The 22,359-nt window shown below is 42.7% G+C and overlaps 1 protein-coding gene across 1 annotated transcript in view; it reads left to right on the forward strand.

Annotated features, from left to right (window-relative positions):
- Positions 1-20,725, forward strand: part of rasgrf1 (Ras protein specific guanine nucleotide releasing factor 1) — a gene marked incomplete at both ends in the record, with an annotated part of 33,407 nt that extends 12,682 nt beyond the window's left edge. The window contains 25 exons of the mRNA XM_083763226.1: positions 794-941; positions 3,290-3,382; positions 3,994-4,247; positions 5,073-5,152; positions 5,322-5,515; positions 8,570-8,679; positions 9,620-9,738; positions 10,637-10,797; positions 11,925-11,988; positions 13,266-13,408; positions 13,975-14,057; positions 14,304-14,552; positions 16,070-16,449; positions 16,554-16,673; positions 17,646-17,816; positions 18,017-18,123; positions 18,297-18,409; positions 18,649-18,709; positions 19,047-19,150; positions 19,248-19,332; positions 19,427-19,624; positions 19,754-19,833; positions 19,920-20,037; positions 20,135-20,203; positions 20,633-20,725. Of these exons, the coding sequence (XP_083619352.1) occupies positions 794-941; positions 3,290-3,382; positions 3,994-4,247; positions 5,073-5,152; positions 5,322-5,515; positions 8,570-8,679; positions 9,620-9,738; positions 10,637-10,797; positions 11,925-11,988; positions 13,266-13,408; positions 13,975-14,057; positions 14,304-14,552; positions 16,070-16,449; positions 16,554-16,673; positions 17,646-17,816; positions 18,017-18,123; positions 18,297-18,409; positions 18,649-18,709; positions 19,047-19,150; positions 19,248-19,332; positions 19,427-19,624; positions 19,754-19,833; positions 19,920-20,037; positions 20,135-20,203; positions 20,633-20,725 (3,397 nt within the window). The remainder of the gene's footprint in view (positions 1-793; positions 942-3,289; positions 3,383-3,993; positions 4,248-5,072; positions 5,153-5,321; positions 5,516-8,569; positions 8,680-9,619; positions 9,739-10,636; positions 10,798-11,924; positions 11,989-13,265; positions 13,409-13,974; positions 14,058-14,303; positions 14,553-16,069; positions 16,450-16,553; positions 16,674-17,645; positions 17,817-18,016; positions 18,124-18,296; positions 18,410-18,648; positions 18,710-19,046; positions 19,151-19,247; positions 19,333-19,426; positions 19,625-19,753; positions 19,834-19,919; positions 20,038-20,134; positions 20,204-20,632) is intronic.
- Between the last annotated feature and the right edge of the window lie 1,634 nt (positions 20,726-22,359).

Below are 22,359 nucleotides of genomic sequence, written 5' to 3' on the forward strand. Positions count from 1 at the left end.
CAAAATAACCTTCAGCAACATTCTCAAACACATGTATGCTCTGCTCTCTACCTGTCCTCAAACGAGCATGACAGTGTAATCAAAATAATAATGGTCATATCACATACAGACAGATCCGCAACGTGGTTACGGACACGGTACACCATAACACTGCATTTTTATTTATTTACTGTGGAGAGAACACATTTTGGACTGATCATTCGTCACTCTCGTGATGTTTTTCCCCCTCTCCCTGGTTCCCTCTCCTGTCCACATGTCAGGTAAGATGTAAACATTGAGAACTGTTTCGCCAGGGGAGGGGAGGTGGCTATCAGATCAGAACACCCGAACATTTTCTAACAGCGAATAATAATAATACCACCGTCGATCCAGAGCCATAGAGTAGAAGAGTTGTGACAAGTCAAAGATAGGAGAGATGAAAGATGGTGTACTGCAGTGACAGTGTGCAACTGTGCACACTGACAAGAAATCTTACGAACTGGCAGCCAAGTAGCCTAGCATCCTACTAGCAGGAAGATGGCGCCCCAAATAAGCCAAAATCCTACCGAACGCATCACTACGCCCTCCCCCTATAAAAGTCTATGTAGAAGAGGACAAAATGTTCCGGACAGTTCTCAGGAGGTATTAACATACTGTAGGCCTACAATAATTGTGTGTGTGTGTGTGTGTGTGTGTGTGTGTGTGTGTGTGTGTGTGTGTGTGTGTGTGTGTGTGTGTGTGTGTGTGTGTGTGTGCGTGTGTGCGTGCGTGCGTGCGTGCGTGCGTGCGTGCGTGCGTGCGTGGCTGGCGACAGTTACAGGAACTTGGCCAATGAGCACGAGAGTCTCACGCAGAAGTATCTACATCTACTTCAGATTGTGGAGACAGAGAAAACAGTCGCTAAGCAACTTCGACAACAGATAGAAGATGGGGAAATAGAGATTGAGAGGCTCAAATCAGAGGTAATATTCACTAATCACTATATTAATATAATTAATATATAATCACTATAATCAATAAATAATTACTATAATCACTATATAAACTAATCACTATATTCATTTATACTGATTATATTACGCTCTACAGCAGTGGTTCTCAAACGTTGTCATGTCAAGGGCCCCCAAATTAATTAATTTGGCCGTGGACCCAAAAGATGTTATGCAAGAGACCCCTTATATAGGGGTTAAACTGGTTAAACTGGCTTTGATGCTATATTAACTCATTTAGATGAACCCTCTCAAGGAGCCCTGAGGGTTCCCAGACCACACTTTGAGAACCCTAATGCTCTACAACGATTTGTTCAAAATTCTTTATTGATCCTGCACATGTTGGCAGTGTGTAGGCCCGTCAAAGCGACATTACCGTAAGTTACTCAACACACTACACTGTTAAATCGTAAGTGTTAATTATACCTCTGAGAGTGTACAAAGGGTAACAAATAGGTCCATTTGGTTCCATTTGTACACTCTCAGACTTACATTAAACTAGTAATTCACCCAAAAGAATTGCCTATTTTCTATCAATTACACAGCCCATGAAGCATTGAAATCATGGAGATTTCTTTGTTTTTGTCACATTCCTAAGCCAATAATTTCTTTACCGGCGGCTGAATGCAGGCATGCATTCAGTTAGATAGCATTTGGCATCTTATACCAGGGTACATACATTTTCTTCAGGGGTACACTTTTTAAAAATCGACCTGTCCCCAAATAATACATAGTATTAGTAGTCAATTGCTTGCTTTGTTTATTTGATTAGTTTATTATTTATTTCCATTATTTTTTATTTGTACAGGAATAAAACCCTTTGACTCTAAGTTTTGTTATAGGCTACTTACTTCCTGACAAACGCTCTGCGTTGTCATGACAACCACGCACACTAATGGGAATACGTAAGGGAAACAGCTGAACTGGAGCCTGGATCTTGGGGAACATTTTTCAAACTATTGAAATCAAACAGTTGAATAGCCTATGTTGTCAATCATCAATGGTAAGAAGAGGACGATCATGCCTGATGTCTCAGCATGTAGAATAAGAATATGCAGTAAACAGGCTGCAGGCTGCAGACACTGCTGCTTGTGCCCTCAAGCCCCAGTTTTTATACAGCACACACAATCAGGTATAAGGATGGCTGGCTTTGCTGTGGCTGCATGTGTTTTGCAGTGAAATCCGCTAAAAAACACGGACAATCTGCGTAATTTTGCGCAAAAGTGGAGGGGATGTCTTCCCCCTGAAAAGATTGGCTTAGGAAAAGATTATCTGCACGGCTTCATTCAAGGTTGTACTTTATTCTTACATCTTGTGTACAGGTACATAAGAGTAACACTTATTTTTGTTGGGTATGGATATGGGTACTACATGAATTTAAAAATAATCGCGTGAATTACTCCTTTAACACACAGGATTATACTCTGTTTGGAGCACTGTCTGAATGTGTACAGCAAACACATTTTTGTGCAACATGCACAATTTTGATCCACCTCCAAAAAGACAAGGCCTCATGCCCCGCAGAGATCTTTGGCGAAAGAAAGTGGTTAGTGTTTCTTGTGCTTTGGTCTGCATGCCAACAGCCCAATGAACCTGCGGGGAATCAGGTGAATTGTTCTGCTTATTGTCTTCATATTTGTCTCGTATGTGGATGCGTGAGAAGAGAGATATGATGGAGCTCCATCCGGTATGATTGCTGTTGTGCTGTAGGAGCCGTCATGCTCCACTTTACCTCTGCTTTCCGAACAAGCCCTCCAATACAGTGATGTTCCCCCGCTGTATTCTTCAGATCAAATAGTCATTTTACTTTAATGTGCAAATGTGACGCTTGAAATGAAATTGTGCTCTGAATATGCATGAACGGGGCTTTATGCTGCCTCTCTCTCCTGCAAAACGCAAAGATAATTAACTCTCACACGCTAAACAAAGTAAATGGAGACACTTTACCTTCAAACAGTTCAAGCCTGTTCCATGCTCTTGTTCCGGTGTTTACATGGCACATGGTGAGATTACATTTATGACCAGTGTGAATAAACATTGATGCAGAGATATCAAACAAGCAGACAGTAGTAATGTTGTCAGCCTCACACAGAAAAGCCCTGAGTGTATTCAACGTGAAAATTGACCCGTGCCGGTCAATTTTCACACTGTCAGTGTCAAATTAAGAATCAGGTTTTGACTGTGCACATTTCAGTGCTGTGACAGTGTTGACAGGCCCCAAATGGTGTTTGTCGTCTCAGTCACTGTGCTGACGTGCTGGCAAGGAGACATGAGGAGGTGTGTGAATGACAGGGTCCGTTTTGTGGATGTGTACACGGCAGATTGCTGGGTTGCTCAAAGACAACGAGAAGATCCATGCCAGCCCTACAGCAGCTCCCAGTGACGATGACTCAGAAATCAAGAAGATCAAAAAAGTAAGGAGATCTCTAACATTTTTATTTTAAGGGCCTCTAAATTGATACATATTTGGCCGCGGACCCCAATTCGGAAATATTTTGTGCCAGGGATCCCTGTAAGGGAAGATATACTGTATTTTGTGAAAACTTCACTTCCGGTTCATTTCTGTTGTTATCCGTTGCAACCTAGAACCATTCATTCGTTGGCAAAGAGCGCGATTTATCATAAACCACTGAAAAGACCATAGGACGTCTATAGATGTCTTTGACAGTGAAGCGTTGGATTGGATGGGATGTATAGACAATCTTGGCAGTCAATTTAATAAACAAACGGCTCCAACACAAACATTAAACTAAACAAAAAATAAAATTGTGGTATTTTATCATGAACATTACAGAGGACCAATTATATGAAGATAGGTTGAAAAGTGGTCCTTAACAGGTAAGTAGTCTACAGCTACAGTATGTTTCAGCTGTGAATAGACATGACATGTATTGACACCCGTATGGTCCTTTAGTTTAACATAAATCAACATTATTTACATACTGTTATGCTAAATAATATGAATATTCCGGAGTCATGATAAGAATGTGGCCTCATCATTATAAACCCTTATCCACCCACCCAGGTGCAGAGCTTCCTGCGAGGCTGGATCTGCAGGAGGAAGTGGAAGACCATCATCCAGGACTACATTCGCTCGCCACATGCCGAGAGCATGCGGAAGAGGAACCAGGTGGTGTTCAGCATGGTAGACTCGGAGGCAGAGTACGTCCAACAGCTCCACATCCTGGTCAACAACTTCCTGAGGCCGCTCCGCATGGCGGCCAGCTCCAAGAAGCCCCCCATCACCCACGACGACGTCAGCAGCATATTTCTCAACAGGTGCCTCCGTGAACTTGAGAGCGAAATGCAGTATATTACCTTCAGCAAAGAACTCTCCGTTATAGTATAAACTTTATTACAGGCTCGTGGCCCACAAGGTAAGACAGTACCACAGTATCACATATACGAGAATACAAATAAATAAAAAATACTCAGCAGTAGACACTAGCTTGCGGAACCATGGGTTCCATGTAACTTAACCCATTCAGACTGAGAGGCTGATTCTAAATCACAGATTACAGCTTAAGCCTTATGTATTTTGTAGTACATTTTGTAGCAAGAAACTAGACAATACAAGCAGATAGGCTGTTTTAGTTATTTTATATAGTTTTTATGCCAGAGTGGCAGTGGATCAGGAGGTAGAGTGGCCGCTTGGGAACTGGGAACTGGAAAGTTCCTAGTTCGATCCCAGGCTCCCTCCCAGAGTCAATGTCAAAGTGTCCTTGAGCAATATCTTGAACCCCTAATTGCTCCCAATGAGCAGGTTGGTGCTTTGCATGTTTTCCTCCACCATTGGTGTATGAATGTGCGTTTGAATGGGTGAATGTAATGCACAATCATTATAAAGGCGCTATATAAATGAACCATTTATATTATGATTTTATTTTATTTTTATTATAAAATGTTGAAATTCTTTGAAAACTTTGTGGTTAATGGATGAATAAGTCTGGTGGATTATGTAAGACTTGCATGAGAAATGATGTTAACTATCTCACGGCTACATTCATTGTGTAATGAGCTGTTTGTGTGAGGTCATGTGAGGCTTGAGGCATCTGAATATTCACTAATATTTATTTATGCCCATTTTCTCTTTCTTTTTTTCAGTGAAACGATCATGTTTTTGCATCAGATATTTTACCAGGGCCTAAAAGCAAGAATAGCCAGCTGGCCAACATTAGTCTTGGGTAAGCAGCAATCATTCCTGAATGCACTGTAAAAAAGAGTGTCATTTTAAATCTGGAAGGGTAAAGATGTACCTGTAGCCGACAGTTTTACACTCTCAAAGGTACAATAATGGTGTAGTATATATATATAGTAGTAGTATATTTCATCATGGGCTCTTTCCCTTCACAGCGGACCTGTTTGACATTCTGCTGCCCATGCTGAACATCTACCAGGAGTTTGTGCGGAACCACCAGTACAGTCTGCAGATCCTGGCCCACTGCAAGCAGAACCGGGACTTTGACAAGCTGTTGAAGACGTACGAGGCCAAGCCTGACTGTGAGGAAAGGACCCTGGAGACCTTCCTAACCTACCCCATGTTCCAGGTTAGTGGAGACCTTCCTAACCTACGCCATGTTCCAAGTTAGTGCTATCCATCTCTGCTGGCTGCTGCCGTTAGTTGGACCCCAAACATTTGGCTCAAAATTCACCGATCCTGAGACATTCTTTTGTGCGGCCAGCGAAGTCGTAAACATTATTTTCCAAAATGGCAAAACCGCTACTTTTCAGGAAATGGAAAAAAAACCCTATGTGGATTCAGTATATTTATTATTTAAATAGACAGTTTTTCATGTGTCTACTGTCTGTCTATGAGGTGATAGTACTTCATTAGACACCCTGGAGTCATTTTTATGTGCAATGATGTATTAACTTTGTATTTAGGGTTTCTTCCTGGAGGCTGAATAGAACCCTTGACAGTCAAACGGGCCAATTAAATAAACAGTAATATAGTGACACCACACTATCAGCCCCTCCCCTAACCCCTCCCCCTTTATCATACAACTACAGCTGTGGGTGCGGCTTCAGTTCAGGTGGATCACCACCCACCAGGCACACCAGGCATACTTAATGAACTGGTGGGCGTGTCCACGTAAAAGCATGATTTTAACAAATATTGTACACTTTTTGGAAGAAGTTATTCCCCCTAATATTATAAAAATACCTGATGATCATGTTTTAGGATGGAAAAAAATCGTGGCACTCCATCTTTAGTGATACGTATAGCTTTCAGAGTTAGTTCAGTCAGATATACTCCAGCAGCTTCATGCTGTTCTCAAGGGTGCATACATATACTCAAGGGGTTAATATGCTGCATTACTATGTGCATGGGTGTATTCAGTGTTTACAAGACCACATGTAATTCTCTGATGTGGCTGACCAATTGGGCAGGGTTTTTAAGCTCACCTAGGCCCAATTCCAATCGCCTCCCTCAAGCCCTGAGCCCTGAACCCTCATTGACTTTAGTGACGTCAGCTGTAAGTGCTTGAGAGGCTGCAAGGGCTCCAATTTCCAAATTGTTGTGAAAGTAATGGGACAGAAATTCATTGACACTTTGCATCACACAAAAACTGTCCTTATTCACAGTCAGTGGTTACTTTAAACATATACCGGTAGGTAACACCAAAAAGGTGTAGGCTGAAGCCGAGGCTTTATTATGCCTACCCTATTTGAAGAGTAACTTTCTAGTTACAAAACAAAACCACATAGAACTTAGTTCAACAAAAATAAAATCAATATAGGCATCAGCATATTTTAGCATGAGATAACCAAGAATACAGAAATATGCAATCATACACCCATGATACACCCATGATCTGCATATTTTCAGTATAAGTAGGCCTTTAGGCTATTACGTCTATTTTAGTATTTAAGCTGATCTTTTTATTATTAGTTTTATAAATACAATTTCCTGTGTGATAGGCGTTCATTATAAATTGTGTTTCCATATTATTTTACTTTGCTCATTAGTCATTTCTCATCACTTTCCATTATTATTATTATTATTATTATTATTATTATTATTATTATTATTATTATTATTATTATTATTATTTTATAGCCTATCCTTCCATTCCGTCTCCCTTTGAGAACAGTGAGAAAGCACTATTGTTTGTTGACATTCTAACCGCGGTTCATAATTAATTTGCATACTTAAAGATAGAGTGCCGTGATTTTTTTCCACCCTTAAACATGATCATCGGCCCAGGCGGTGGCGTAACCGTCTGGGCACCCGACTGGTAATCCAGTCGCAGTGTGCCGCGGGTTCGACTCCCGAGCCCGACACAGCCTTTACTGCATGTCTTCCCCCATCTCTCTCCCGTTTCCTGTCAGCCTACTGTCTGTCCCTTCAAAAAACCAATAAAAGGCGTAAGCCGCAAAAAAATATCATAGCAAAAAAAACATGATCATCAGGTGTTATATAAGGAGGTATAACTTTTTTTTAAGTTTACAGTATTTGTTAAAGTTTTCACATTGGCCAAATATAGCCCCACCAGGAGGGCACAACCTGACTTTTGTATAAAATAAAATGCTTTTTATTGTTTAAATATTTATAAAACCCACAGGCAGACTTTCAACCTGGTATCCCTATTTTGGCCATTTAAAAAATGGCGACAATAACAGATCTACAAGCTCAGAACTCGTCACATCACTGTGCGTTTAGATCAGATTTTGTGCGACACAATACCAAGAAGTATAAAATAGGGCATTCATGTATGGGAAAAAAACAACGTAAAAAGATGACATTTTGGAAATACTATAGGTTTCTGCCCGGCAGCGACAATATCCACAAAAAGCAGTTGTTTGTATTTTGGCAAGGCATGCAGTTTCACTGCAGTCTGTGCTCTGCTGGGGTCTACTCTCTACTCTGCTGTGTTGATGATACATTTTTGCTGATGACTGTACATAGCACTCCCCATGGTCAGTGTGTGTGTGTGTGTGTGTGTGTGTGTGTGTGTGTGTGTGTGCGTGCGTGCGTGCGTGCGTGCGTGCGTGCGTGCGTGCGTGCGTGCGTGCGTGCGTGCGTGCGTGCGTGCGTGCGTATGAAGCTCCGTTGGTGCCACGCAAAACGCTGCTCGCGTCGCGTGGACCCGTTGGATTTTTTAATGCGTGCGTGCGTGCGTGCGTGCGTGCGTGCGTGCGTGTGTGCGTGCGTGCGTGCGTGCGTGCGTGTGTGCGTGCGTGCGTGCGTGCGTGCGTGCGTGCGTGCGTGCGTGCGTGCGTGCGTGTGTCTGTGTTTTGTGTGGGTGTGGGTGTGTGTATATCCACATCGTGTGTGCGTGCGTGCGCATGTGCGTGCGTGAGTGCACATGCACATCATGTGTGTGTGACTGTGTGTGTGTGTGTGTGTGTGTGTGTGTGTGTGTGTGTGTGTGCGCGCTCGCGCACGAGTGTGTTTGTGCAGTATCCCGGCCTACAGTGTACAATATAGTACAGTATGCCATGCAAGTCTTCATGAATGCATTATACATGTATTTCTATATGCGTGCGTGCGTGCGACGTGCGTGCGTGCGTGCGTGCGTGCGTGCGTGCGTGCGTGCGTGCGTGCGTGCGTGCGTGCGTGCGTGACTCCTGTGCTGCTATCTCTTCTGTCTCTCCAGATCCCCCGTTACATTCTCACTCTCCACGAGCTGCTGGCCCACACGCCCCACGAACACGTAGAGAGGAACAGTCTGGAGTATGCCAAGTCCAAGCTGGAGGAGCTCTCCAGGTACAGCCGGTCCAACACCGGGAAAAACCAAAGAGCACAAAAACAAGCAAGCTGTCCTTAAGCCCAGAGTAGTTGGTTGTGTGCACCGAAAATCAACAAGTTCAGAACACATTGCTCTGCGATGCATTTTGAACTTGTAGATTGGATATTTTCGGCAACACATGCATGCTATATGCGCCGTAATGAAATCAAGACCAAATACATCCTTCCTGCACACTATTTGTGTCTCTCATGCATTTGCAATGATCATTCTAGAGTTCTCAATGGGCCTGAAAATGAAGGCCCGCCGCCCGGCCCTCACTGGCCCTCACTGGGCCAGCTCGAGGCTCAGTCTGGCCTGAACAATTAACATACTTTTAGGCCCTGAAAACCCGAAAAGGTGACTTTATGGGCTTAATTTGTCCTCAAAGTCACATATCCAACACATTTTGAACTGAGCTCTTTGTACCTTCCATTCCGGAGATAATGACCGATTGGGTTTTGGCCATTTTCGCCCGTTTTTCTTTAATAACACAGGCTAGGAAGGCCACACGGCGACAAACTAGATAGGCCTACCTGAGTAAAGTTCAATTTAAGCTGCATAACACATCTACTTTAATTTCCGTCTGCCTTACCGTTAGGCCGCTAGGGGCAGTTGATTATTTAATAATTAAATAATCAACTTAATTATTTATTATTTATATATATATATATTTTTTAACAGAACCCGATGCTCTGCCCGGCCCGACTAATTTGCATGAAATGTAGGCCCAGCCCGAAAACGGTATAGGGTTCTGGTGGGATTTAGAACTCTATAGATCATACCATCCCAGTGGTCAAACAAGAGTATACCGGTAATCAAATTACCTCCTCCCCATAGAAAGGAATATACAATCTGCACTCTATGTAGTAGTCTTTTTAATAATGTTTTAGGATCCTAACCCTAACCCCCTCCCCGTAGAATCATGCACGACGAGGTCAGCGAGACGGAGAACATCAGGAAGAACCTGGCTATAGAGCGCATGATCGTCGAAGGCTGCGAAATTCTCCTCGACACCAGCCAGACGTTCGTAAGACAAGGTAATCGCACCTGTGGTTTCACCTTGTTGTTTCTGGCAAATGGAGCCACAGATCCCAAATCACAAAGGCGACAGGTTTCCCGACCCTTAAATGTACCGTATTAGCGCATGATCCGTGTGTTCTTGTGGTAAAATGCTTTAGATTTGAAAAGACATGTTGGTCTGTCCACCCCCGAGGACGACAGCAGTACTTAGCAGTGGGCTATATCTTTAATTTCTGAGTGGAATTACGCTCTACCGAGGTGTAGGTTGATAAGTCGGGGAATGTAAATGTCAGTCATTGACGGACAGGAAAAGCCAAAGAAAAATGGGTGTTTTTTTGTTTTTTTTAAGATATTTTTTTTGCGGCTTACGCCTTTTATTTATTTTTGAAGGGACAGACAGTAGGCTGACAGGAAACGGGAGAGAGATGGGGGGATGACATGCAGTAAAGGCCGTGTCGGGTCCGGGAGTCGAACCCGCGGCACACTGCGACTGGATTACCAGTCCGGTGCCCAGACCGTTACGCTACGGCCTGGGCCAAAATGGGTGGTTCTTTTACCCTTTGTAGTTCATCATAATCTTTCCATGTGAATGTTAATTAATTAATACATTAAGGAAGGCTTATAGTCACAACATAAGTTATGTCTCTCTTTCTCCTGCTTGGTAATTTATCTCCCCCTCTCCCTCTCTATTTTAATCTATACATTCTGTTCCCTCTCCCTCTACTCTCTATTTCTCTCTCTCTCTCACACACACACACACCCACACACACACACACACACACACACACACACACACACGCACACACACACACACACACACACACACGCACACACACACACACACACACACACACACACACACTCACGCGCACGCATGCACACACGCACGCACATTCCATTCCATTCCACACACAGGATCTCTCATCCAGGTGCCAATGAGTGAGAAGGGCAAGGTCACCCGTGGGCGACTAGGCTCTCTGTCTCTTAAGAAAGAAGGAGAAAGGCAGTGCTTCCTCTTCTCCAAGCATTTAATCATCTGCACCCGGGGCTCTGGGGGAAAGCTCCATCTCACCAAGGTGGGCCTGAGCTCTTGAGCTTGCACTTGAGCTGCTGTGAAGCTTTTCAAACCCCTAATGCTGGAGCCTCAGTGATTGTTAAAGTGAAAGCGAATGGATTATCTGCCAGGTGATAAATGCAACAGGGTTGGAGATCGAGGTCACGGTTCTGTGTATCCAGTAGCTGCACTTGCTGGCACTTGATGCACAAATAGGCACACGCTGCACACTTCATTTAAAGTACATTTCTTGATTCAAAATGTAAACATTAAATAATAATAAAATGTGACGGTGGCATGGACCACTGTTTTGAAGCGCTGCCCATTAACTGAAACACACAAGTGTACTCCAGACCAGTGGTTCTCAAAGTGGGGTCCACCAAGGTTCGTTGAGGGAGTTCAACAGGGCCCAGAGCAAAAAGTCAGTTGGCTCTTTGAAACGACCCAATCTCACACTTTTGTGTTTTTTACAGTAGATCTACTGAAGAACAACAACAAAAAATAATAAGTTTAAATCTCGACAAATCTTGATGAAGTTTCTCTTATTCGCATGCCTGGCACTCAATCGGGTGTTCACAGCCATATATGCATATAATTTGGGTTTCCTTCAAGATGGAGTGCCGTGATTTTTTTCCACCCTAAAACATGATCATCAGGTCTTATTGTTTCAAAAAGGTGTACAGTATTAGTTAAAATGTTGTTTTTATGTGGACACGCCCACCAGTTCATTAAGTATGCCTGGTTTGCCTGGTGGGTGGTGATGGGTGGTGATCCACCTGAACTGAAGCCGCACTCACAGCTGTAGTTGTATGATAAAGGGGGAGGGGTTAGGGGAGGGGCTGATAATGTGATGTCACTATACAGTATTACTGTTTATTTCATTGGCCCGTTTGACTCCAGGAAGAAACCCTAAATACAAAGGGAATACATCATTGCACATAAAAACGACTCCAGGGTGTCTAATGAAGTACTGTCACCTCATAGACACATGAAAAACTGGAAAAATAAAAAAATTGTGGCACTCCATCTTTCATATGAAAATGTTTGAGAACCACTGCTCCAGACCGTTAAATACACTGCACTTTTGTACAGGAGGCTGGATAAACTCAGCGGTGAGAGTACTAAATGCATACCATGTGTTCTTGTCAGAATGGAGTGGTTTCCCTTATAGACTGCACTCTTATGGAGGACCCTGAGGGAACAGATGATGAGTGTGAGTTCCTCAGTGTTTTATTTATAATGTACAGTAGCAACATGCAATGTGGTGTATAATGTATGATGATATTTCTGTGCTGTTATTTATTGATATTATATCCCATGCTGCAGTGTTTCCCAAACACTGGGTCGGGGCACATTTGTGTAGGACGGTTGTGGACGATTCTTTATGGGGTTTTAGGAGAAAATATCCCGTTATTTACCCTTGTTTCCTACAAAGAATTACAAATTGTTATTTCAAAAGATTTACAATTTTCAAAAACAACAAAATGCTGGAGAAAAAAGGAAGCAATTGTGAAAATAGTCGATCTGTGAGCTTGTAGATCTGCTATTTTCACTAATTATATTTACGTTGTTAATTCATAATGTATTTTTCTAAGTCTGGGTCCCAGGGAGACACCAAATGTGGGACCACTTCCTTACTGAGGGTGTTCCAAAATGTGCACACCACTAGGGGGAAAAGGATTACATACAGAAGTGATTGATAGGATAAAATGTAAATAAACATATAGTTGGATAGCAGTTACAGTAACTAAAACAATTTCATCAAATGAATCCGCTTTTTATATGCAGTGATTTACCAGCAATATAGCATACCAGATGAATCTTTTAATACATTTGTACTAACAAATGTTACTGATATTATATAAGTATCTTGATATGAAACTAGATATCCTCTTTGGTTACTGTAATATTGGGATAAAAAAGTATTTTCCTAGTTTTAATCACTTAAGCAAGCGGTTCCCAAACCTTTTTGGCCATGCGCCCCCTGTTACCTCCCGACCTATAGCTGACGCACCCCCCCCACACACATGGAAATATAAATTGCATAAGCTATATTTCCTATATACATATGTGCACATATATGAACCTGAATATGGCATAATTAAATATATGCAGCATTCAGGCTATATTCTGCATATACTTGCCATATATTGGCATAATATGTTAAAATATTTAAAATAAAACCATAGCACCACCATTAGCCTTTTAATGTCGCAAACCCCCTAGAAGGTGCTCGCGCATGCACAACAGTTTGGGAACCACTGACTTTAACCATTGTTTATACTTGATCAGAAATAGTAAAAATAGCTGACCTACAGGCTCACGAGTCACATTCACAACACATCTCTAGGACACGTTGTGATCTGCTATTTTTGCTATTTTCATAAAAATACATTTTATATTGTCACAAGTCATTTTGTAAAAAAAATAAATGTTCCTTTGTATTTGTATAAATTACAACTGAACCATATGTGTGTGTTTGCCTCTTAGCCAAATCAGACAAGATGGGCCAAGACATGGAGCACCTGGATTTCAAGATAGTGGTGGAGCCCAAAGACAGCCCGTCATTCACAGTGATCCTGGTGCCCTCCTCCAGGCAGGAGAAGTCAGCATGGACCAGTGACATCAGCCAGGCATGTCAGCATGCATCAACATCACCCACACTCTGATACCAGGGCTAAGCTTAGCCACATGAAGCATATAGGATCCCTATGCTTGGGGGAACATTCGGTTAAAATAACTGATCTACAAGGAGGAGTAGAAAACCTGCAGTTTCTATTAGCCTGGATTTCCCATCGATGATGTCACTGGTGGACTGGTGGTTTCTGAACTGCCCAAAATTGTGACATTTTATCATGAACATTAATGAGCAGTCCAATTATATGAAGATAGGTTGAAAAGTGGTGAAGTGGTCCAACCCATTTTGGGCGGGAACCCCTTTTGGTGTTAGCATTATGTTATGCTTTAGCTATTGAAAAGCTTGTAGGTCTGCTATTTTAGAAAAATCGAAGAACGCAAGCTTTTTTCAGAAAACTGTCAGGATGTAGAAGACATTTTTAGAATCTGATCTCCGGTCAAAATGGGTTTAGGGTTTAGTGTTTAGGATTTCTTCAGTGAGCATATGTATACAATACAGCACTCCAACAACACCCCCTGGCCTAAAGTATACTTTCTCTGTGTTTCTGTATGGTTCTTATAGTGTGTGGATAACATCCGCTGCAATGGACTGATGATGAACGCCTTCGAAGATAACTCTAAGGTCACAGTGCCACAGATGATCAAGTAAGCCTCATGTTTTAATATGAATGTATTTCTCCCTCTTTTCGTTCTTTAGCAACTTGAACATGAACATGAGCATCCTGATTCTGGTTATGTCATCATAATAGGTTAACAAAAATAGGTGACTATTTGGCTAAAATAAATCTCCAAGCTCACAACGCTATCTCAACATGTGAGCTTGTAGGCGCTATTTGACGTACAACAAGGGATTTATGTAGATTTAACGTGCCGATCTTGTCATACGCACAGATCGGACGCGAGCCTATACTGTGACGACGTGGACATCCGCTTCAGTAAGATGATGAACTCCTGCAAGGTGCTGCAGATTCGCTATGCCAGCGTGGAACGCCTCCTGGAGAGGCTGACTGACCTGCGTTTCCTGTCCATCGACTTCCTCAACACTTTCCTCCACTCGTACCGCGTCTTCACCAGTGCCGATGTCGTGTTGGACAAACTTATCGCCATCTATAAGAAGCCCATCAGCGCCATCCCCGCACGGTGAGCACCATTATCTCACACGGAGTTGGACGTGTCACGTACGCTACATAAATATCTGCTTTGACTGTTGGTCCATGGCTGTACTCAGGCAAGTGACAATTATGTAGGATTCAGGAATTATGTTTTTCTGTTTTTTGCTTTTTCAAATTCAGCCGGTTATAAGTAAGTAGGTCGGGAGTGGCTTATTGTTGGTATCAGCCGGTAACACGTGGGAGTCTGTCCCCATCACAATGGTGTTAGACCCCTGGGAGATGGATTGCTGAGGTGGAGTGCCACACCTACTACCATCAGCTCCCAGTACTTACTGCACGACTTGCCACACCCAAGCCATGCTACTCATACTCTGAGTTGGCGGTGCCCAGGATCGAACCTATGACCATGTGGTCCAAAGGCGAGAGCCATACCGACACATTATTGGATGGTATTAGTGAAGAGAGACAGGAAACGTGAAGGGAGACACAGGGTATATATGACACGCAGCAAATGCCCTTTGACATCGTAATGTCCCTGTGAATTGGTCCATTTCAGTTTGAGGGCTACAGTATGTACGGTTATGCTTCTCTAATTCGTTCATGCCTCCCCAATCTTAGTTATGTTATATTTTGTGTGCTTGTTGCATGTGTGACATACAGTAGATGGACGTTGGGGCCAACAATCTGTGAATGAATCAACTGGCCGACATGCCGCGCACTGGAACTGCACTGTAGGATTCCCTTTAAGCCATTTAGACTGTGAACCCCTATCCATAACTATACCTTTCAATCTGAGAAGCCCTTTCATTTATTATTAAATACTCTGACTGGACTTATGTTTGCAGGCTTGGTTACTTTAACCCAACTACCAAAGGGTGATAAGAACTGGAGAGGGGTTAATTAAATCAGTGCGTGCGTGCGTGAGAAGACAGTCTCAGCAGGGCTGTGTTGGTCTGTGTTGTTCCATGGCAACAGCAGGAGGACCACACCCCTGTTAACCACTCACCCCTTCTCCCCCCGCCTTGTCAGCAAGCAGAGGGTCTATAGAGTGAAAAATGGATGGTGCATTGTGTCGTGGGGCTGACCAGAGCCCCTCCACAGAGAGAGAGAACCCCCACCCCCAGACATAGATCAGGGAGATCTCCACATGCCCACACCCGACAGCATCTTATCCCACTGTGAACCGCCTCCACTTGGCTGCCTGTGTCAGCAGTGGCCGCGCACACTATCACTCACTGTGCTATTTATGGGAACCCGTGAGGTCGCCAGGAGGGTGGCAGCGAGTGGGAGAGGTTTTTCTGCAACACTGCAGCCTGTGCGCTGTTTAAAAAAAAGACAAGATGCGGCTGTGGCACTCCTTGTTGTTGCCGTGTCTGAAATGGCTTGTGTTCATTATTTAGGAAGCGTTGTGGCTAAGCTCTTTTTGTTAAGGAGTGTGTTAAAAACATACAGTAATGTATGCGCAAAGTACACAGATGTAATAGCTACAAGAATTCTCATTTATATGTCCTAAATTCCAAATGTGTTTATCCTCCCTCGGTGCAGGTCCCTGGAGCTATTTTTTGCCAGCAGTCAGAACAACAAACTTCTATATGGAGAGGCTCCCAAGTCTCCTAGGGCCAGCCGAAAGTTCTCCTCCCCTCCTCCCCTGGCCATCGCCTGCAAGACTTCGTCCCCCAACCGCCGGCGCAAGCTCTCGCTCAACATTCCCATCATCACAGGGGGCAAGGCTCTTGACTTAGCCGCCCTAACCTGCTCCTCAAACGGCTATGCAAGCATGTCCTCCATGTCCCCATTCACCAAGACCACCCTGGACATCAACAAACTCTATGTGTCGAGCACCATTGCCAGCAAGATTCCAGATGAAGCAGAGGACAAGTCAGACAGACCAGAGGAGCCCTCTGTGTCCACGACAAACAAACAGGGTACAGTATATGTCCTGTCAACCTAGGTATATATGTGTCTTTGACTATCTGGAATGCTTCTTTATTGTGTGTTTACTAAGATGCCCCCGCCCGCCCTCCCCCAGATCTCTCTGTACGGGAAGAGAGTGACATTGATCAAAACCAGAGCGATGATGCAGACCCAGAAACCTCTCCCATCAAGTCACCAACCACCCCCAAAAACATCAAGTGCAAAAACTCCTCAGGTACTGCAGTATAGGCCACACTGTGTTCCATACAGCCCGGTAGCATCATTATGGCTCAGTGGTGTGGTGGAGCCCACACCACCTGTATTTCATGTCGTGGCCAATGTCATAATATTTATCAATGAACAATTGAACATTTGACTGACGGAAAATAATCTGCATTAAGAAAATATCTGTATCCGTTTTTTAAATACGTTTTTAAATATACATATTACAACATAATACATATTTTAGCATGCTAAGCGATGCTTAAACACATTCCTCTGTCATGAAAGACAAAGTCTTGTATCTGCCATAAGGCATACTGTATGAAATGTAAATGTGGTGGGTGATTATGTGGGGAAAGCCAGTGCCTGGCATGAGTAGGTGTTATAGGGAAACTTGTGTCATAGCAACTACATCAGCAGTGTGATTTCCCTTCCGCCCCCAACATTGAGCTTGTTTTCAGTGTGGCTAAGGTTCTGTAAAATGTAATAGTATTGGAAAGATAAAGAGGACATGGAATTCTATGTATTAGCTGCAACAATTAACAGTCATATGATATCTCATATAAGCATTATATGGTCTACTGTTCGTCTCAATTCCTAATTATAATGCCTTTTCGCTCTCTGGGTTTAAACACGGCAGACTGCAGCAAAGCTGTTGATTCCTCCATTATGCTGATATTTGGTGGCTATATTTAGCAACAACCATCTTGAATATCAAAGCCTCTTGTAAAGAAAACTATATAGGGAGGGAGTACTGTAATGCTAGGCCACCCCCTACTGGAGGAATGGGAAAGGACACAAATACTTTGTACATCACTGAATCGTACTGATACCCAAACTTCACAGTTATGACATTTTCTTCATCTTTAACTTATAATTATTTCTAGAATAGTAAACATATTTGCTCAAAGCTACCCTTTTTTATCTCACCAATATACCAACAAATCAAGTCTATTATCTGTGTCTATACATTCTCTCTCTGTAGAATTCTCCCTGTTCTCCTACAACAATGGCATGGTGATGTCCTCATGTAGAGAGCTGGACAACAACCGCAGTTCCGTGTCTGCAGCCTCTGCCTTTGCCATTGCTACAGCCGGAGCCAATGAGGGCACGCCTACTAAGGAGAAGTATCGGCGCATGTCCCTCGCCAGCACAGGTACACCATCGACCAAAACATCCAATCCAGACTAACACCTTGTCTAAAAAGAAATGTCTAAAACCCACATCACTACAGAAACACTGATAGATTTCATTTTCATTTCCTCACTTAGCTTTCTTAGTATCGAAGAAATTTACACCTTTGATGAACTGGTGGCAGAGTTATGTGCTAACACTCATCCGAAACCTTTTCTCCAGGATTCCCAACAGACCAGAGAAATGGAGACAAAGAGTTTATCATCAGAAGAGCAGCGACCAACAGAGTTCTAAATGTTCTTAGGCACTGGGTGTCCAAACACTCTCCGGTAATACTTTCCATTACACTGCATCATCTTATATAAAAAATTGGCTTAATAATTAGCTTAAGGGAGGACCGGCAGGCATGCCGGCGGACCACATCATCACACTCGTGTCACTATTTTGGGGACTACAGCCTCTTCACTCTATTGTGAACCAACTGCTTGTGTGCTCTGTACAGGACTTTGATAGTAACAATGAGCTGAAGTCCAAAATTATTGCCTTCTTGGAGGAAGTGATGCATGACCCAGAGTTGCTGACCCAGGAGAGAAAGGCAGCAGCCAATATCATCAGGTACTGGAACATATACTCTAGTAATGGGACTGTATTTGTACTAATGTAGGCCTACTGTATATATATTCACAACCAAATAAATTACAAATAGAAATATAACTCTTTTTAAGGGCTCTAGCTGGAATCTGAGCAATTTGTGTTTCTCACTCCCCTAGTGGCGAAAGAAAAAACTTCTGGGAACTCAGATTATACAATAGCCTACTTGTGTTGTTGACTATTTGTTTTGCTATCTGCTATAGGACTCTCACACAGGAAGATCATGGTGACAACCAGCTTAGCCTTGAAGAGGTGATACAGTTGGTGAGTAAAGTCAAATTGTTTCCCAAGTGTGGACTGGAGACCCCCAGGGGAGGGACCTTGAGGGGATTCCAGGGCGTACCCAGCAAAATGAGAAGCTGTTTAAACACCTTAAGCTCCATTTTATTATTTTTGTCTATTGAAAAATAGTAGATCTACAAATTCACAACATATAATGATACAACTCGTTCTGAGCTTGTAGATCTGATATTTTAGACAAATCTTGACAATTTTCTGTCCACGGCCAAATCAATTTTGTGTGTTTTTGTGTTTTCCACCAGCATGTAGAAAACATGTGTGGTTGAAGCAGTTTTTCTGAGTGTCTTTTGGTCGCTTGCAGGCGGAGATAGGAAAGACTGATCCCTTTGAGAACCACTCTGCTCTGGAGATAGCAGAGCAGCTCACACTTCTGGACCACCTGGTCTTCAAGGTCATCCCATACGAGTGAGTGACCTGACACAATAATACAATTGTCTTGTTTTGTGATCAGAAATAAAAAACACACACATTCACCATTCACTCTTTGTCAATGTCTCGGCAGAGAATTCTTTGGACAAGGCTGGATGAAGAATGACAAAAATGAAAAAACACCGTACATCATGAAAACGACAAAACACTTCAACGATGTATGTATGCCATCGCAATCTGTCCTTCCATGTGCTATAAAGACCAAATCAATATAAACTGTCAGTGTAAAGCCGTCACCCTTTTTTCTGACAGATAAGCAACCTTATCGCCACTGAGATCCTGCGCTGTGAGGATGTGGTCACTCGGGTGGCTGTCATAGAAAAGTGGGTGGCCGTAGCTGACATCTGCCGTTGTCTGCACAACTACAACGCCGTGTTGGAGATCACTTCCTCTCTCAACCGTAGTTCTGTCTTCCGCCTGAAGAAGACCTGGCTCAAAGTATCCAAGCAGGTGCCCTATATATACCTGTAGCTCCATCATGTTTCATGTGTGTTATAGTGCTCTCTGTTATATGTGCATGTGCGTGTGTGTGTGTGGGCGTGTGTGTGGTGCTGATGCCCTTTCCAACTCATCCTCTAGACAAAGTCAGTGATCGACAAGCTGCAGAAGCTGGTCTCCTCAGAGGGAAGGTTCAAAAATCTGAGGGAGGCTTTAAAGAAGTGAGTTGTTTTGCCTAAGTATATTATTTTGCAGTGGACCAATAAAACAAATAAGGAGCCTAATTGGTTTGCATTTCTCCCACTAGTTGTGATCCTCCCTGCGTGCCATACCTGGGCATGTACCTCACCGATCTGGCTTTCATTGAGGAGGGGACACCAAACTACACAGAAGATAGCTTGGTCAACTTCTCCAAGATGAGAATGGTAAGTGCTACAGTGCTTTGCTGAGTACGTGTTATCCTGAGAGAGGAGAAGATTGAGTGCTGTGATTGATTCTCTGTTGGAATGACTATCTTTTCAGATTTCCCATATCATCAGAGAAATACGGCAGTTTCAGCAGACAGCATACAAGATCGATCATCAGCCAAAGGTACTTCAGTATTCAAATTTTTTTACAGATTAAAATGCATTCAAATGCAACTTTGCCAAGAAACCACAAAAACAAAACAAAAGATATAACAAAACACAACAAATAATAAAACAAACAATCAAAACAATGATTTTGTATGTTAAATTACCTATTTCATGCAAACATTTGATAGTTAATTATAATTTGTTTACTGAAATCTATTGAATCCATGGCTTCCTTGAAAATCTAAATGTCTGGCATAAAACAATTACAGTAAATAAACAAGTTAAAGTTAAAGTTAAAGTTTGTAGAGCTAATATGTTAGTATATATTTTTTTTAAGTTATTGACCTTTTTTTGCCCAAAATGCCCAAAATAATTGCACCAGGTTGAAACTAAGTGGTGAAGCTGCTCTAAGAACATGCTTAAATTGTTCTTTCCTCCTTTTCAGGCAGCACAATACCTGCTGGATAAGAGCTCTGTTCTGGATGAAGAAAGCATGTATGAAGCCTCACTCAGAATTGAGCCAAAAGTGTCAAACTGAGAATGGTGGTCCAGCTTATTTTTCTCTCTTCATAACATAGTAGCTACATGAGTGAACTAACACATTGACATTTTGTACAGCTGTTTTGAAATATTTGCTCTTCTGTACTTTAAATGTTTCAGGTTACATCAACTTAATTCTCACATGCTTTTTGGATTTATTTTTATTTTGTAATTTCTCTCAAGGGAGGTATTCTATGCATAATAACTGAGGTCACTATATTTGTACACTGTACACTCTATGTGACCAATGACATTTTGCATTGATTCATCTGTGTACTGTGAATTTGACACTCACTGAGCACACATGTTGATTAGGGTTAGGGTTAGGGTTAGGGTGATTAGGATGATTGAGTTGCTCTGCAACTAATGTAGCATTGAAGAAAATAAAATGCACCGACCAAATCAGGTAAAAGGACACCTGTTCAGGAGAAAGCATATCGTTGCTGTTGGGCGGAAAGCATGTCGAAAGCTGTTATACTTTTTAGAAGAAAACCAGTAAGATGCCTGAGGGTGAGAAGCGACCACGCCCTTTAGGTCGAGGTCACGCATCCGCCTCGTTGACGGCAGACTGCTGGGCAAGCGCTGGCGCTTTGGCATGGGGCGTCAGATCAGGTCAGCTCCAGGAGATCTAAGAGTGGTAGCGGGGACATTCTCTTGAGTGTGCAGAGTTTGATGAGTGAGGGCCCAGGTAGCCTGCATTTTCGGGCATGTTGAGGCTGCATCAGGGATTTCCATATATGGGCTTAACTGCAACAATATGTAGTTATTATTTAGTCTTGCAACACTCCAGTATGACCAAATAGGTCATTAAATTACAAAAAAAAAAAAAAAAAAAGAATACAAAGTTGAAATATGAAGATATGAAGAAATACTGCCCGACAGCAATGATATGTTTCTCCTTAACTTGCTCCAGTTTCCCAAATTACAATAATGTTTGTTTTCATTATTTGTGCTCACCTCCCACTATAACCACTTGTCTTAAACCTTATATAATTAGTTGACTGGGGTCCCCCAGGGCTCTTATACTATACTAGGTAGGCCTATGCTAGTATTTCCCTCTACCAAATGTCTTGGTAAAATAGCTGATACATGTACAAGCTCACAGCTTCGGGTTGTGATGCGTTGTGAGCTTGTAAATCAGCTTTTTTTTGACAAATGTTCACACCAGAATAGGGAGTCTAGGGTTCATGTGGTTAAGCAGTATTTATTAAGCCCCAACTTCATTGTCTCCACCAGTCCGAAGGCATGGGGAGAGAGTATGTTTTGCACTCCGTACGTGTGTGTGTCCGTCCGTCTGTTACCAGCTAATCTCCGGCACTGTTAACCCGGTCGATGCCAAATTTTGCACACACACTCCCTGGATGCCAACGATGAACCTCTGCCCCAGAATTTCAATAACGGCCTGTTATAGTGCCACCAGGAGGCCGACTTTTGAAAAACATTTTTTTTTATATCACTCCTCCGTTACACACTATCGCTATTCGCTATAGCCATGTGTTCAAGCTGGAACTGTCCGATATTTCATATTCCATCCTAATTGGCTAACATTGGCTTTCAAAGTTGGCAGGATTGGCCCGTTTTGGGGGGAAAAGCCTCAAATCATGAACGCAGCGTGCAATTGATGTGAAATCT

This window comes from Protomyctophum parallelum (genome assembly GCF_964188405.1).
Source record: "Protomyctophum parallelum genome assembly, chromosome: 4".
NCBI lineage: Eukaryota > Metazoa > Chordata > Actinopteri > Myctophiformes > Myctophidae > Protomyctophum > Protomyctophum parallelum.